General features: G+C 40.7%; 1 protein-coding gene across 4 annotated transcripts in view; it reads right to left on the reverse strand.

Moving 5' to 3' along the window:
- unc45b (unc-45 myosin chaperone B) overlaps window positions 1–13,883 on the reverse strand; it is a 35,016-nt gene that overhangs the window by 4,412 nt on the left and 16,721 nt on the right. For all 4 annotated transcript variants that reach the window (XM_057831742.1, XM_057831740.1, XM_057831739.1 and 1 more), the window contains 12 exons: window positions 12,720–12,890; window positions 12,469–12,640; window positions 12,063–12,363; window positions 9,633–9,727; window positions 9,128–9,269; window positions 8,899–9,039; window positions 2,842–2,969; window positions 2,656–2,722; window positions 1,216–1,329; window positions 1,014–1,129; window positions 806–923; window positions 568–723 (listed from right to left, as the gene is read on the reverse strand). In XM_057831742.1, the coding sequence (XP_057687725.1) occupies window positions 568–723; window positions 806–923; window positions 1,014–1,129; window positions 1,216–1,329; window positions 2,656–2,722; window positions 2,842–2,969; window positions 8,899–9,039; window positions 9,128–9,269; window positions 9,633–9,727; window positions 12,063–12,363; window positions 12,469–12,640; window positions 12,720–12,890 (1,721 nt within the window). The remainder of the gene's footprint in view (window positions 1–567; window positions 724–805; window positions 924–1,013; window positions 1,130–1,215; window positions 1,330–2,655; window positions 2,723–2,841; window positions 2,970–8,898; window positions 9,040–9,127; window positions 9,270–9,632; window positions 9,728–12,062; window positions 12,364–12,468; window positions 12,641–12,719; window positions 12,891–13,883) is intronic.

A 13,883-nucleotide genomic window follows, 5' to 3' on the forward strand; every position in this document is an offset into this window, starting at 1 on the left:
TAATGTTAATGCCATCTTGTTGATTTGTTGTTATAATAAACAAATACAGTACTTATGTACAGTATGTTGAATGTTTATATCCGTCTTGTGTCTTATCTTTCCATTCCAACAATAATTTACAGAAAAATATGGCATATTTAATAGATGGTTTGAATTGCGATTAATTAGGATTAATTCATTTTAAAGCTGTGATTAACTCGATTAAAAATTTTAATTTAATTCTGCAAGTGTTGATGTCATTAGCAGCTGAATATTGTCTGCAAACCACACGGAGGTCTAACATCGTCCTTTCGGAGCTTAGCTCGCTGTCGAGCTAGGACTTAGCTCTAACGTCTTGGCGAGGACAGTACAATGATGTATAATACATGTTTTTGGATATTTTTTTTAATTAAGAGTGTGTTTAGGGGTATTTAAAGGGTTCATTCGGATTTACACAGAAATCTGGGTTACATCGCCAGCGCAGGAACGGAACTTTTTTGTAAACCGGGGACTACCTGCACATGTGTTCTGGTAGGGAGACTTAAAGAGTAGCTTCCATGCGTAGTTTCATTCTGTTGGGATACGTACCACAAGTGTCATCTTGGTGCAAAGCTTCTTCTGAGCAGCAGTAAGCATGGCTAATGCTCCAGCTGCAGCAATCTGAAGTTTCTCATCATCCTCTCCGGACAGTAGTACAAGAAGTTTCAGCTTATCATTACCATCCTCTAGGTAGCGCTCTTGTACCTAAAATAAAAATAAAAGTTAAACGTCTACAAACTGAACACTCTTGAATTGGAAATGTGACACTATCTATTTATGTTCTTACATCTTTACATGTCACAAGGTTGCACATGCATTCAGTGGCAGCTTGTCTGATCTGTTCATGTTCCTCAAACATATAGCTCTCAATATCAGGTAGCGCATTCTCTTTCACGATCTTTATCCTGCAAAATCCAAACAGTAAAAGCATATCAAAGCTGTAATTACATCACATGTGCAATAATCACACACATATGTAGGAGATGTACCAATACCTTAGCTTTTCACTGAATCCAGCGAAGTTGGTAAGGCCTCGCAGGGCCTCAAAATTCTGGATTCCATCTCTGTCTGTGTGAAGAAGGTTGACTAACGGCCTGACCACCTCATACACCTGAGGAGCGAGATGGAAAGAAAGACAAGATGTGAAATGCCTAGAAAAAAGTATATAAATAGCCATTGTGTTAGTCATTTTCTTACTCTTTCACCAGGAAAGGCGATCTCTGGGTTTGAAATGGATGCAATTTTGGCAAGCGCGTGAGAGGCCTTCACTTTTCCAGCCTCTGTTCCTTCCAGAGCGAGAGGAATCAAAGCCTGAGGGCAGAGCCAAATGTATTGTGTATATAGCAACATTAGCTCTTTGATGCATTTTGGTGACCAGGGTTGTTTTGTCAACGAACACTTTTTCATGAAGATGACGAGACGATAACGTGCTAAAAACTGTTTTTGGAAGACTAAAACATAACGAGACGAATGCCAGTTATCGTCTGTCGAGACGACGAGAGGAAAATGCGCAATAGTTTCCGTCACACGTTCACAATGTGTGACATTTTATATGGAGTTAGCCTGCATCGTAGCAGTGATGGTTGTGTCACTGCTGTGCCTAACCACTTCCTGACTTACCAGTGTATCGTCTCCAGTCTCCATGCAGGCTTGCACACACGGTAAGATTTGTTTTCTTGGCCAAAGAGATTATGCAATGTTGCTTTAGCTTTTAAAACTCTGTGCTGAGTGATCATCACACACTTAATGTAACTCGTAGCATTAGCATAGCATTCGCTTTTGTGTTAGCATTATGCTAACAGCCAGCGTCCTCTTAACCTCTCGGACAACATTTTTACTTTCAGTATGTGAGGTCCATGTGGTTATACTTACCATATTTTCCGCACTATAAAGTGCATCGGCGTATAAGGTGCACCTTCACTGAATGGCCTATTTTACAACTGTTTTCATATATAGGTTGAACTGCATTATAAAGCTCAGTAGTAGTAGTAGTAGTAGTAGTGGTTGGGGTTATACGCGTTATACATCCACGAGATGGTGCTGCGCTAAAGGGAATGTCATGCCATGATTAACCAATATTGATCCACATATAAGGCGCATCAGATTATAACGCGCACTGTCTGCTTTTGAGAAAATTGAAGGCTTTTAGGTGCGCCTTCTAGTGCGGATAATATGGTTATTGAAAATACAGGTAGTCCAGGTTTACGAACGAGTTCCGTTCCTGCGCTGGGGATGTAACCCGGATTTCCGCGTAAGTAGGAATTAACCCTTTAAATACCTCTAAACACCCTCTAAATTAAAAAAAAAAAAAAAAAACTAAAAACATGTATTATAAGTCATTGTACTGTCCTTGCCAAGACTTTGGAGCTAAGACCTTTGCTAGGCAGTGAGCTAAGCTCCGAAATGACTATTTTTGGAGTAAGATTTTTTTTTTTTAAATTATTTTAGACGAAAACGTAGACTAAAACCAGACAAAATTAGTCTTGAGTTTTCGTCAACAAAAACTAGACGAAGTCAAACACATTTTGACTTGACTTGATTAAGACTAATAAGTATTATCGTCCAAAAGGCTAATACGAAAATTAAAGTGGCTGCCAAAAACAACACTGTTGGTGACCAAACCAAAATCAAACTCACCTTTCCTCCACCATGGGCAACAATAGTACCACGATCTTTGGGATCCTCAGACAATGCCAAGAAAACCCTTGAGAAAAGAGGAAGTAAAACAAGAACAGATGGTGAAACCTATGTAGAAAAACAATGACTCACTCAATTTAGTTTGGAAGAACATATTCCTATTGTGAGTATTCTTTCCTTTCGTACCTTGAAAGCATTTCTTTGGTCTGGTCCGTCAGAATAGAATTGTCTGCTTTAACCATTACAGCAAGAGCAGATGTGACCCCAGCTTTGAGAAGTCTTTTAACTCTCTTCTCAATAAAATCCTTCTTGTCCTGTAATCAGGTTTGGAATTTAATATAAAAGGTGTGCGCATTGGAAATGTACAGTCATGTGAAAAAAATTAGGACAACCTATGGAAGGCTGTGTGTTTTCTAACATATTTGGTCATATGGATATTTAATATCAATTTTAACAATCTTGAGGGATTCAAGTAATAGAACTAAACAATTAAAACTGGAAAAAAGATTTTTTGCAACTTTCTGTACAATGTCATTTTAAATAAATGCGATTTCTGTTGAGGAATAAATTAGGACACGCCCACATTCAACCCCACTTAAAATGGCTAGAATCACACACAGGTGTATCACATCAGGTGCACATGATTAGAACATCATTACCCAATGTTTTGAAGGAGGCTTGCCTTACCTCACATTTAGGCTACGTCTACACTAGGGCGGATAATGGCCTTAAACGTGTAATTAGTTGGACTATACGGCATGTCGGCTACACTAGTATGCCTATTATCCGGATTAGTTGTTAGATGGATAATGGAGGCGGGTAATGTTACCCGCTGCCTACGCGCGACCTAATATGGACTGCTGTCTCCGTACAACATTCGGATATTCAGGAAGGGACGTCATGCCGTAACTATTTTTAGTGCGGCATGAGTCATGACAGCTTCATAAACAATGGAGGGGGACGATCACGACGTGTCATTCCTGCTCCTCTTTTCTTTTCCACACATTTTTCTTGAACCATCAAACTACGTCTCAATAATATGCATCAATTAAGTGCCTATTTGGGGTCCTCCTATCACGGATGAGGTGGAGATGAGCGTTTCTTACAGAGCTTGTCTCCCGAGTTGTCTCCGATCAGCCAGCTGCGAGGCTGGCCCCTCCCAACTCAATGCCGACAGAGCATGAGTACTGTATGTAAAAATGCGTAGAGGAAAATTAAACCCCGAAAAGTGACCTGCGTGGTACCCCCAGTCAAAGAGGCACGCGATAATTTTTTTCCCCCCAAGACATTTCTGCCTGTCAAAACTGTCACCACTTCCCGGATCATCACTGTTATGCACAAGCAATCCTGGTTGCAGCTTCCAGGAAATATATGCAGCGCCACACAATATGCTTCTATTTCTTATTTTCCAAGTGGTGAGAGCGCAACTAAGCATCGATTGTTACATCCCAAGTAATGATGTCAGGCTTTCGTTGTTTTATCAAGATTTTTTTCAATCACAACTCGGCACCTACTCTTAAAAGCCGAGCGTGCTCTCCCTTCACTCTCACTCCTGCGTGATGCGTGCAATTGCGATCAGTAAAAAAAACAGTGATCACAAAATAATCACAGTCTAGAGCAGGGGTGGGCAAACTGGTCCTCAAGGGCCGTAGTGGGTCCTGGTCTTTGTTCCAACTGATCCAGTACAGACAGTTTAACCAATGAGGTTTCTGCTGAAACAAGAAGCACCTGACTGCGATCAACTGATTGCGCTTGCAAGACACCAGATTAGTGAAAAGGTTTCCTCTTGATAAGTTGGAACGGAAACCCGCACCCACTGAGGCCCTTTGTGGAATAGTTTGCCCATCCCTGGTCTAGAGGGTGTAGTAATTTCAAAATTTGCCAGGGGCGAGTAATGAGTTTCCGGTTCAGAGGTAAACCACTCGGGCTATGACGTAACACATGAGGCTTCTCCTTTCTACGCATGCTTAGTTTGTGCAAATGCAGGCGTATCTTGCAGAAGCGGGGTGGGGGGCTTAAACGCACCTTAAACAAAGTGTGGACAGGTGTAAAAATAGTCTGCAAAATACCCTGGAGAAAATTATCTGTCCAAGTGTAGACGTAGCCTTAGTTTGGTGTGCCCCTGACTGTTGAAGTGAGAGAAAACATGATGTGAGATCCAAAGGAGCTGTATGGGCCTTCAGAAAGAAGATTGTAGACGCTTATGAGTCTGGTAAGGGATTTCAAGGGATCTCAAAAGAATATAAAATCAGTCATTCCACTGTCCGGAAAATAGTCTACAAGTGGAGGACATTCTAAACAACTACCAACATGCCCATGTTTGGCCATTCAATCAAGTTCACCCCAAGAGCAGACCGCAAGATGCTAAAAGAAGTCTCCAAAAACCCTAAAATTTCATCATGGGACCTACAGCAGGCTCTTGCTACTGTTGATGTTGAAGTGCATGCCTCTACAATCAGAAAGAGACTTCACAAGTTTAACCTTCAAAAGAGTTGTGCTAGGAGGAAACCTTTGCTCTTCAACAAGAAGATGAAGGCCAGACTGAAGTTGATGGAGTGAAACTAGACAAAGACCAGGACTTCTGGAATAATGTTCTTTGGACAGATGAATCTAAAATTTATTTATTTGGACACCAGAACAGAGGACATGTTTGGCGTTAACCCAATACTGCATTCCAGGAAAAGAACCTTCTACCAACTGTGAAGCATGGAGGTACAAGTGTCATGGTTTGGGAATGCTTTGCTGAAGAAGGACCTGGCCAGCTTACCATTATAGAATCGACCCTGAATTCTATCGTGTATCAGAGGGTACTACAGGAACATCTGAGATCATCTGTAAAAAATATTAAAGTTGAAGAGAAACTGGACCCTGCAACATGACAATGACCCAAAAACATACCAGTAAATAAGAAAGAAATGGAGAGTCCTGGAATGGCTGAGTCAAAGCCCAGATCTTAATCCCTTTGAAATGCTTTGGGGTGACTTGAAACGGGCTGTACATGCAAGAAAACCCTCAAAAATCTCACAGCTGAAAGTATTATTTGTTGAGGAGCGGGGCAAACTTTCTTCAGACCATTGTCAAAGACTGGTAGAGGGCTACAAAAAGCGTCTCACTGAAGTTATTGCAGCCGAAGGGGGTAACACTAGCTATTAGGTGGTAGGTTGTCCTAACTTTTTCCTCAGTTAGAATGTGCATTTTTGTTGATATATTTGGTTTCATGAGTAAAACAATGTTAGTTTTTATTGTTTACCTGCAACGGCATACAGCACGCTACACGTCACTTCCGCTCATTAATATTCATGATGTTAGCTAATTTTGCTAAGGGGGGGGGTTAATCGGGAGCTTGTCCCCAATAGTAGATGAAAGGAAATCGTGTACGAAGGATATGTTTAAAAAGCTAAACCTACCAATTCTGTCCGAAAATGGTGCCAAATTCACTGGTAAAGATGTGGAAGAACATACAAATGTTCAGTTAAAGAGATGGCCTGAGTGTCGAGGACTGAAAAAGACTGAAAAAAGAAACGAGCCGGCCTAAGCTTAGTCTTAGCTTTTTTATCAACACCTTTTTCTTACGCCACTGACAATGACATTCTCCTGTTTCAACAATCTATCCTTTACCACCATATGCCCTATCTTATATACAGGGGTGCACATAATTTTTTTGCCCAGGTTCTCAGAGGAGGACCTGGAGATGTGACTTGGTCCTCATTGAGCTTGAGAGCCGATCCGCCTGATGCGATAAATTTATGACAAGCTTTACTTACAGCCAATTAACTTTAATTAATTATATTAACAATTAATGCTTGATTAACATCAACTGGCACAACAAAATTGCCATTACTTTGAAGTGAAATGTAAAGAAATAAGAAGCACCAATTCAAAATAAAGGGCATTATGCGGCTCCCACATTAACTCCAAGCCTTTTTAAAAGTGGGATATCCTCCTCATAAGACCTCATTGAACGTGCATGTTTAGCTTTGTAAAATGCGAGCAAAAACACGTTTGTCAGTGCATGTCGCTGTTCATTACCTTTATTCCGCCACTTGTCCATAGGGCGAGTGGGGTCCTGTTTGACATCGATAGTTTGCTTAATTGCCACATGCTCTGTTTTTTTCGTGCTTTTCAAATTTTGGATGGCTGAAATTCTTTGACCCTACATAAAATGCTCTGCTCTTATCGGCGACATTGCGATTCTCACGGCACATTTTGTACCGCATTTCCGTGCGAGCATCATTTGCTTCTAGCCATGGTACCTCCTGTAGCCACTTTTCAGCAAAAGTCCTTTTTTTCGGTAGCTCCGGTGACGTCTCTGTCGTCTGTCTGTCTTTTGACGGGGGTGGGGGAACACAGAAGTAATTTAGTGATGGCCAAATGAAGCCTCATGAAGCAATGAAGCTTTGCAGCCAATTGGTGCTTCATTTACCCTATGGCGCCATCAAGTGGTCTAGAAGCCCAAGAGGTCAACATTGTTAAGAATTCAATGGCTATTTGCTTAAGACAAAGATATGAATGTGCTTGTGTTAGTAATTTAGTATGTGACCAAAATACAACAAGTGCTAAGGGTAATTTGTTATTCATTTTTATTTAGAAATAATAGCTTTCCCACAGTGGCTGGCTTTAAACAGTTTCTTTTTTTTTGGAAAATATTTCACCAGCTTTAGAAAATATTCTTTCACAAGGCACAGATGAAGCTGGGGTGCAGAGAAATGTGAGTGCCAGTTTATATAAATTTGGGTAGGTATTCTTTTGTGCCTCCCAGTACACTAATGGATTGTTCATTCTGTTGATGTTTGGTTCAGATAGGTACACACACACACACACACTCTCACATTTATATTAAAGTAGTTTTTCTCCCTTACCTTATTGAAAGCAATCAAATCAAAATGTTCCCATACAGGGGAGGATCGCTCTTTTCGCGCAGGTTCCATCGCAAGCAAAGGACAAGGCTCAAAAAAAGATTGCACTGGTTGCACTGTTGCGCACAGATGTAACAAGTACAGGAGCCCGAAATCCACAAAATGTGAGATAACAGGCGATCGCCATTGCCTTTTGCAACCAATTTATACCGTAGTCTGTCCTGTTTTTGCAATGCGCGCCAAACGTTGGATCACTTCCGAAGCACTCACGAGATTCAGCCGGCCGCGGCCGTCGGCGAGGCTTCCCACATCATCATTTCCGGGTTTTGCCAAAATGAAGCGCGCCTCGCTACAAGCTTCGTGGAAACCCCCCTCCCATTACTCGACACAAGCTTCGGAACCTCGGCTCATTTCGTCCCATCACTAAAGTAATTACTCAGTGTGGCCTGCCTCTTCAAAATTTTGAGAAGTTATTTTCTCGTGTCCGCCGCGAATACAGTGGTCAGCCATCGGTACGCAAAAGCGTATGGAAGCCGTTGAGGGCCAGCACATTTGTCTACGTCCAGTACGCATGTGCGCATGCGGACCACTTATGTGCACCCCTGCTTATATATTATATCCTCTGGTTGTCTTACATCTCTGACCATTCTTTTTGGGCAATGTACATTGCTATTTTAGTGTAGCGATCGCAAATGCTACTTGTTGACAGCCAACGAACACTTCTAATTTTTTCATTAATAACAAATATTAATTCTATAATTTATTTACACTTCCCCCTTACTAAAGTTGTTTTTTTACAACAGAGAAGGTAACAGTGGCAGTCAGAAGCAGCACGGCAAAACGTCACGCTAAAAAATAAGTAAAAAAATATCAAAATGGCTTACCTCTTTGTACTCTGAAGGACCATGCCAACCCGACAAAATGTTTACTGCATATGAAATGTGAATGGCTTCAAGCCTTCACCTTCCTGGCGTTAAATGTCCGCGCAAGTTGATCCATTCTTCAGTTTTTCATCCGAGTTTTTAGTTTTGAAGAAAACATCTTTCATATATCGTAATGTCTAGAGTCGTTTCTACAAGTTCCATATCAGTAGTGCTTGATCGGCATGTTTGTTTTTGAAAGATTACCGAAGAAAAGTAGCAGAAATAAAATGGTTTGTATGCGAGGGTGGGTCTATAATGTCCCACTTCCGCTTTACGATGCGACGTCACGGTCTAAAAATAGCATTCATGTGGTACGCTATTAAATCAATTTCTTTTCAAGAGATAAAGAAAAACAAGATCAGACATTGATAAGTAAACATTTCTTAATAAATAACTGAATATTTCATGGGGTGTCCTAATTTTTTCACATGACTGTATGTATTGGGGTTAGCAGTTGGTTGTACCTTGGGATGTTGCTCAGGCACATGCTGTTTTGAGAACTTTGCCAACTGTACCAGCTCGGGGATTATCTCTTTCTTCTCATAGGTGTTGGTGCAGTTTACCAAGGTGCAGGCCACTGCGTATATGATGGTTTTATCTTTAGACTGAAATCATAAAAAAGGAAGTTAATAGTATATCCGGTGTCGAACTAGATAAGGGGTATAATCAAATTTTCTTTTGAGTCTTTTTCACCTTGGCTAGTTCAAACATGGCTTTCAATGCTGGCTCGTCCTCAACAAAGTCATCTTTGACATCAGCATCATTAGTTAGGTAGGCCAAACCCTCAACAGCCCACTTTCTTGTTTTGGCATCAATCATAGGATTGCAGAGCCATCTAAAAGAGTACACAAAGAACAATTACGTTTTATATACAATAAGACTGTTAGATGATTTGGTTAAACCTTTGGGCTAAAACTATTTCGACAACAAAAAGAAGACTACGTTGTCAAAAAAAGTGAGGCATACCTCTAAACTGCATGAGCAAGTTAGTTGTCCCTGAATTTAGATCTCACATTTGCGTCAATATTACGCTTTACCAGCTGTGCAATCTCATCATTTTTCACCTCCTTTATATCTTATAAATAGATGTCCTTATACTGTTGTCAATGTAATTTAAAGAAAAATTATGTTAGTACTATTAAAATGTTTTATGTCAAGTGAATAGACTTTCAGAACTTTGACATGTTTGAAATCTCACTTTCTGCACTGTTTGGCTAACTTCTCAGTTGAGCCCTCAGCAAACTGTCTTAAGCTGTAGTCATCACCTCCTGCTGAGCCCAGTTTGCAGAGACCCTGTAGAGAAGATGGGAATTAATGAGAATATGCTGTATGTTTGTGATTTATGCCTATAACTACCTTATTGTTGTTTTCTAGATGGCATTCCTTAACACAGACTTCTATACTCCATGCACTTTGATACATTGTGATTTGTGAATGCAATGAAATCAATCGAAAAAATTAGCTTAACTTTAGCTTGAAATATTTACCGGTACGTAAAATGAATGATAACTGCCCATTTAAGTTCGGACTATCTAACGTTCATGTCCATAGAAATTCCACGATTTAAGCATTTATTTGCAAGAATTTTCAACTTAAAAAGCTCTTTGTTTAGTGACGGCCGCCATGTTAGATTTTGTACCTCGACACAATAGCACAATTCAACCTAAATAAGTTGTGAATGTACATAGAAAAATGCAGATTTTGCTTTTGTTGAGTAAAATTATGATGATTCTCCATGCTTTCCTCAAGTATTAAGTTTATGATGTAAGATCATCATTAACTTCAAGTACCAAACGCCAACTGCACTGGTGACCAAGAAAAACAGTTGGTTGCACTGCTTAGGAGAAGAGAGCGGGAGAGGCAGTACGAGCATGAAGCAGAAAAACATACAGTGGGGCAAATAAGTATTTAGTCAACCACTAATTGTGCAAGTTCTCCCACTTGAAATTATAAGAGAGGCCTGTTATAGTCAACTTGGGTAAACTTCAACCATTCCATAACAATCAACCATAATGTTGAAAAAAAAAAAAAAAACAGAAAATCACAGTTTGACTTTTAAAGAATTTATTTGAAAATCATGGTGGAAAATAAGTATTTGATCAATAGCAAAAGTTCATCTCAATACTTTGTTATGTACCCTTTGTTGGCAATAACGGAGGCCAAACGATTTCTGTAACTCTTCACAAGCTTTTCACACACTGTTGCTGGTATTTTGGCCCATTCCTCCATGTGGATCTCCTCTAGAGCAGTGATGTTTTGGGGCTGTCGTTGGGCAACACGGAATTTTAACTCCCTCCACAGATTTTCTATGGGGTTGAGATTTGGAGACTGGCTAGGCCACTCCAGGACCTTGAAATGCTTCTTACGAAGCCAGTCCTTTGTTGCCCTTGGCTATGTGTTTGGGATCATTGTCATGCTGAAATACCCAGCCACGTCTCATCTTCGATGCCCTTGCTAATGGAAGGAGATTTTCTCTCAAAATCTCTCGATACATGGCCCCATTCATTCTTTCCTTTACACGGATCAGTCGTCCTGGTCTCTTTGCAGAAAAACAGCCCCAAAGCATGATGTTTCCACCCCCATGCTTCACAGTGGGTATGGTGTTCTTTGGAAGCAATTCAGTATTCTTTCTCCTCCAAACACGAGAACCTGTGTTTCTACCAAAAAGTTCTATTTTGGTTTCATTTGACCATAACACATTCTCCCAGTCCTCTTCTGGATCATCCAAATGCTCTCTAGCGAACCACAGATGGGCCTGGACATGTGCTTTCTTCAGCAGTGGGACATATCTGGCAGTGCAGGATTTGAGTCCCTTGCGGCGCATTGTGTTACTGATAGTAGCCTTCGTTACTGTGGTCCCAGCTCTCTGTAGGTCTTTCACTAGGTCCCCCCATGTGGTTCTGGGATTTTTGCTCCCCGTTCTTGTTATCATTTTGACGCCACGGGGTGAGATCTTGCATGGAGCCCCAGATCGAGGGAGATTATCAGTGGTCTTGTATGTCTTTCATTTTCTAATAATTGCTCCCACAGTTGATTTCTTTACACCAAGCATTTTACCTATTGCAGATTTATTCTTCCCAGCCTGGTGCAGGTCTACAATTTTGTCTCTGGTGTCTTTCGACAACTCTTTGGTCTTGGCCATAGTGGAGTTTGAAGTGTGACTGACTGACATTGCGGACAGGTGTCCTTTATACCGATAATGAGTTAAAACAGGTGCCATTAATACAGGTAACGAGTGGAGCCTCGTTAGACCTCGTTAGAAGAGGTTAGATCTCTTTGACAGCCAGATATCTTGCTTGTTTGTAGGTGACCAAATACTTATTTTCCACTCTAATTTGCAGATAATTTTTTAAAAAATCAAACAATGTAATTTTCTGGTTTTTTTTCCACATTCTGTCTCTCATGGTTGAGGTCTACCCATGTTGACAATTACAGGCCTCTTTTCAAGTGGGAGAACTTGCACAATTAGTGGTTGGCTAAATACTTATTTGCCCCACTGTATAACCCGATCCTTTTCCGAACCTGAGAAAAATGGCATGATCGGATCGGGACCCCCCCCCCCCCAAAAAAAAAGTCAAAATGTCAGTTTTTTCCAATATCCTTCAGCCCTAATCCAAGGGCGACTCACCACCAGCGAACGTATCTTAATCTTCTCATTTTTGGTCTTCTTATAGATGTCTTTAAGCAGTGACACACCATTGGTGATGATGAAACTAGCACGGCTCATCTTTGTCGAGGCATGGATGAGTGCCTCCACTGCCACCATCTGATCCACCTCACGTTCAGAGCCACACAGCGCCACCATCATCTCCATGATGCCTTGCCTACCAACCAAAGCGTTCCCAACCTCAAATGGACCTTGCAGCAGCCCTGAAATCACGTTGATGGCGTGAATTGTTTTATCCATGTCATTAGGGTCGATTTTGGTTCTGTGGAAAAGATGGTAGATGGTGTTATGGTGTTATACTTGACATATGATAAGAAAACATCATCTAACTGGTCTGGAATTTATGAGAAATAATAAATGAACATACTTTATGTACTCATCACATATATCCCTGAAGTTGTTTCTCTCCGGATCACATGTGAGATCATCATAGAGCCGGTTGAGAACCACGCTGGCAATTAGCTGGGTGTTCTCAGTCAAGGGCAACTGGTCAGGTAATTCAGGAACCTGACCACACACCTTGAGAATTTTCTTTAGACCTGACAAAAAATGACAAAAGAATAAGTTGTCTTTTAAATGTGTTATGCGAATTGAAATACAGTATTCATTTGATCTCACCATGATCAATAGTGAAAAGTGTCCTTGAGTTGTCAAGCTCTTTCTGTCCTTTGCGAGGGACGTTCTTGCTCAGGAGGTTCAACGCCTGGTCTCGGCCATGGCCAGACACCTTTTTACTACCAACCATCTCCAGCAAAGACAGGAGAATAGTCTTCAAGTCTTTGGCGGCATCTATGAAGGACAGAAGCAGTGTTGTTTTTGTCAACGATGACGATAACGGAAATATTGCGTAAACGAACAATTTTTTTCATGACGATGATGACCTAAAAACGTGTCTGGGGAGACTAAAACATAACGGGATGGATACCAGTTGTCGTCTGACAAGACCAGAACAAGATGATAATTCGCCATAGTTTCCATCATAAGTTCACAATGTGCGACATTTTCTTACTGTATGTGTAGTTAGCACGTATCTTAGCAGTGTTTGGTTGTGTCACGAATGTGACTTGCTGCGCCTTTCCCCCTCCCCACACAAACGCTTACTCACCGGCCGGTGAGTTAGCTTATACCCACTCCAGCCTCCCTTTGTGAAACGCGTGTGTCAGGTGCTGCTTGGTAAGTTTTGTTTTCTTATCTTGGCTAGATATGCCATGTTGCTTTAGCCTTTAAAGGTCTGTGCTGAGTGATCATCACGCGACGTAACTTGTAGCGTTAGCATAGCTTTGTGTTAGCGTTAGCATTTAGCGTGGTGAGTGTCATCTTAAACTCTTGGAAAACCTTTTAAATACAGTTTGTGGCGGCCAGGTAAGTTTAATTGAAAATAATGAGTTGTTTTCCTGCTGATTGTGTATTAAGTAATCGTGTCCTCGTCTGTCAATGTTCATTCGCAATTGTTGGAAACCTTTTATCTATTTATTTATTCAGGGACTAAAACTTTTGGAGTTTATAAACAAAAACATTTTTGAGTAATTGTCAACTAAGACTAGATGAAATTTGTCTAAGTTTTTGTTGCCTAAAACTAGACGAAGACATTTTAAAATGACTAAAATTTGACTAAGACCAAAGGTAGGTAGAGTAGCCAAAACGTTTACTCAAGTAAGAGTAGCGTTACTTCAACATAATATTACCCAAGTAAGAGTAAAAGTAGTCGTCAAAAAAATGTACTCAGGTACTAGTAAAAAGTATTTGGTGAATAGAATACTGAAGTAATCGGTTACATTGTGA

This window comes from Corythoichthys intestinalis, chromosome 3 (assembly GCF_030265065.1).
Source record: "Corythoichthys intestinalis isolate RoL2023-P3 chromosome 3, ASM3026506v1, whole genome shotgun sequence".
In the NCBI taxonomy this organism is placed as follows: Eukaryota; Metazoa; Chordata; class Actinopteri; order Syngnathiformes; family Syngnathidae; genus Corythoichthys; species Corythoichthys intestinalis.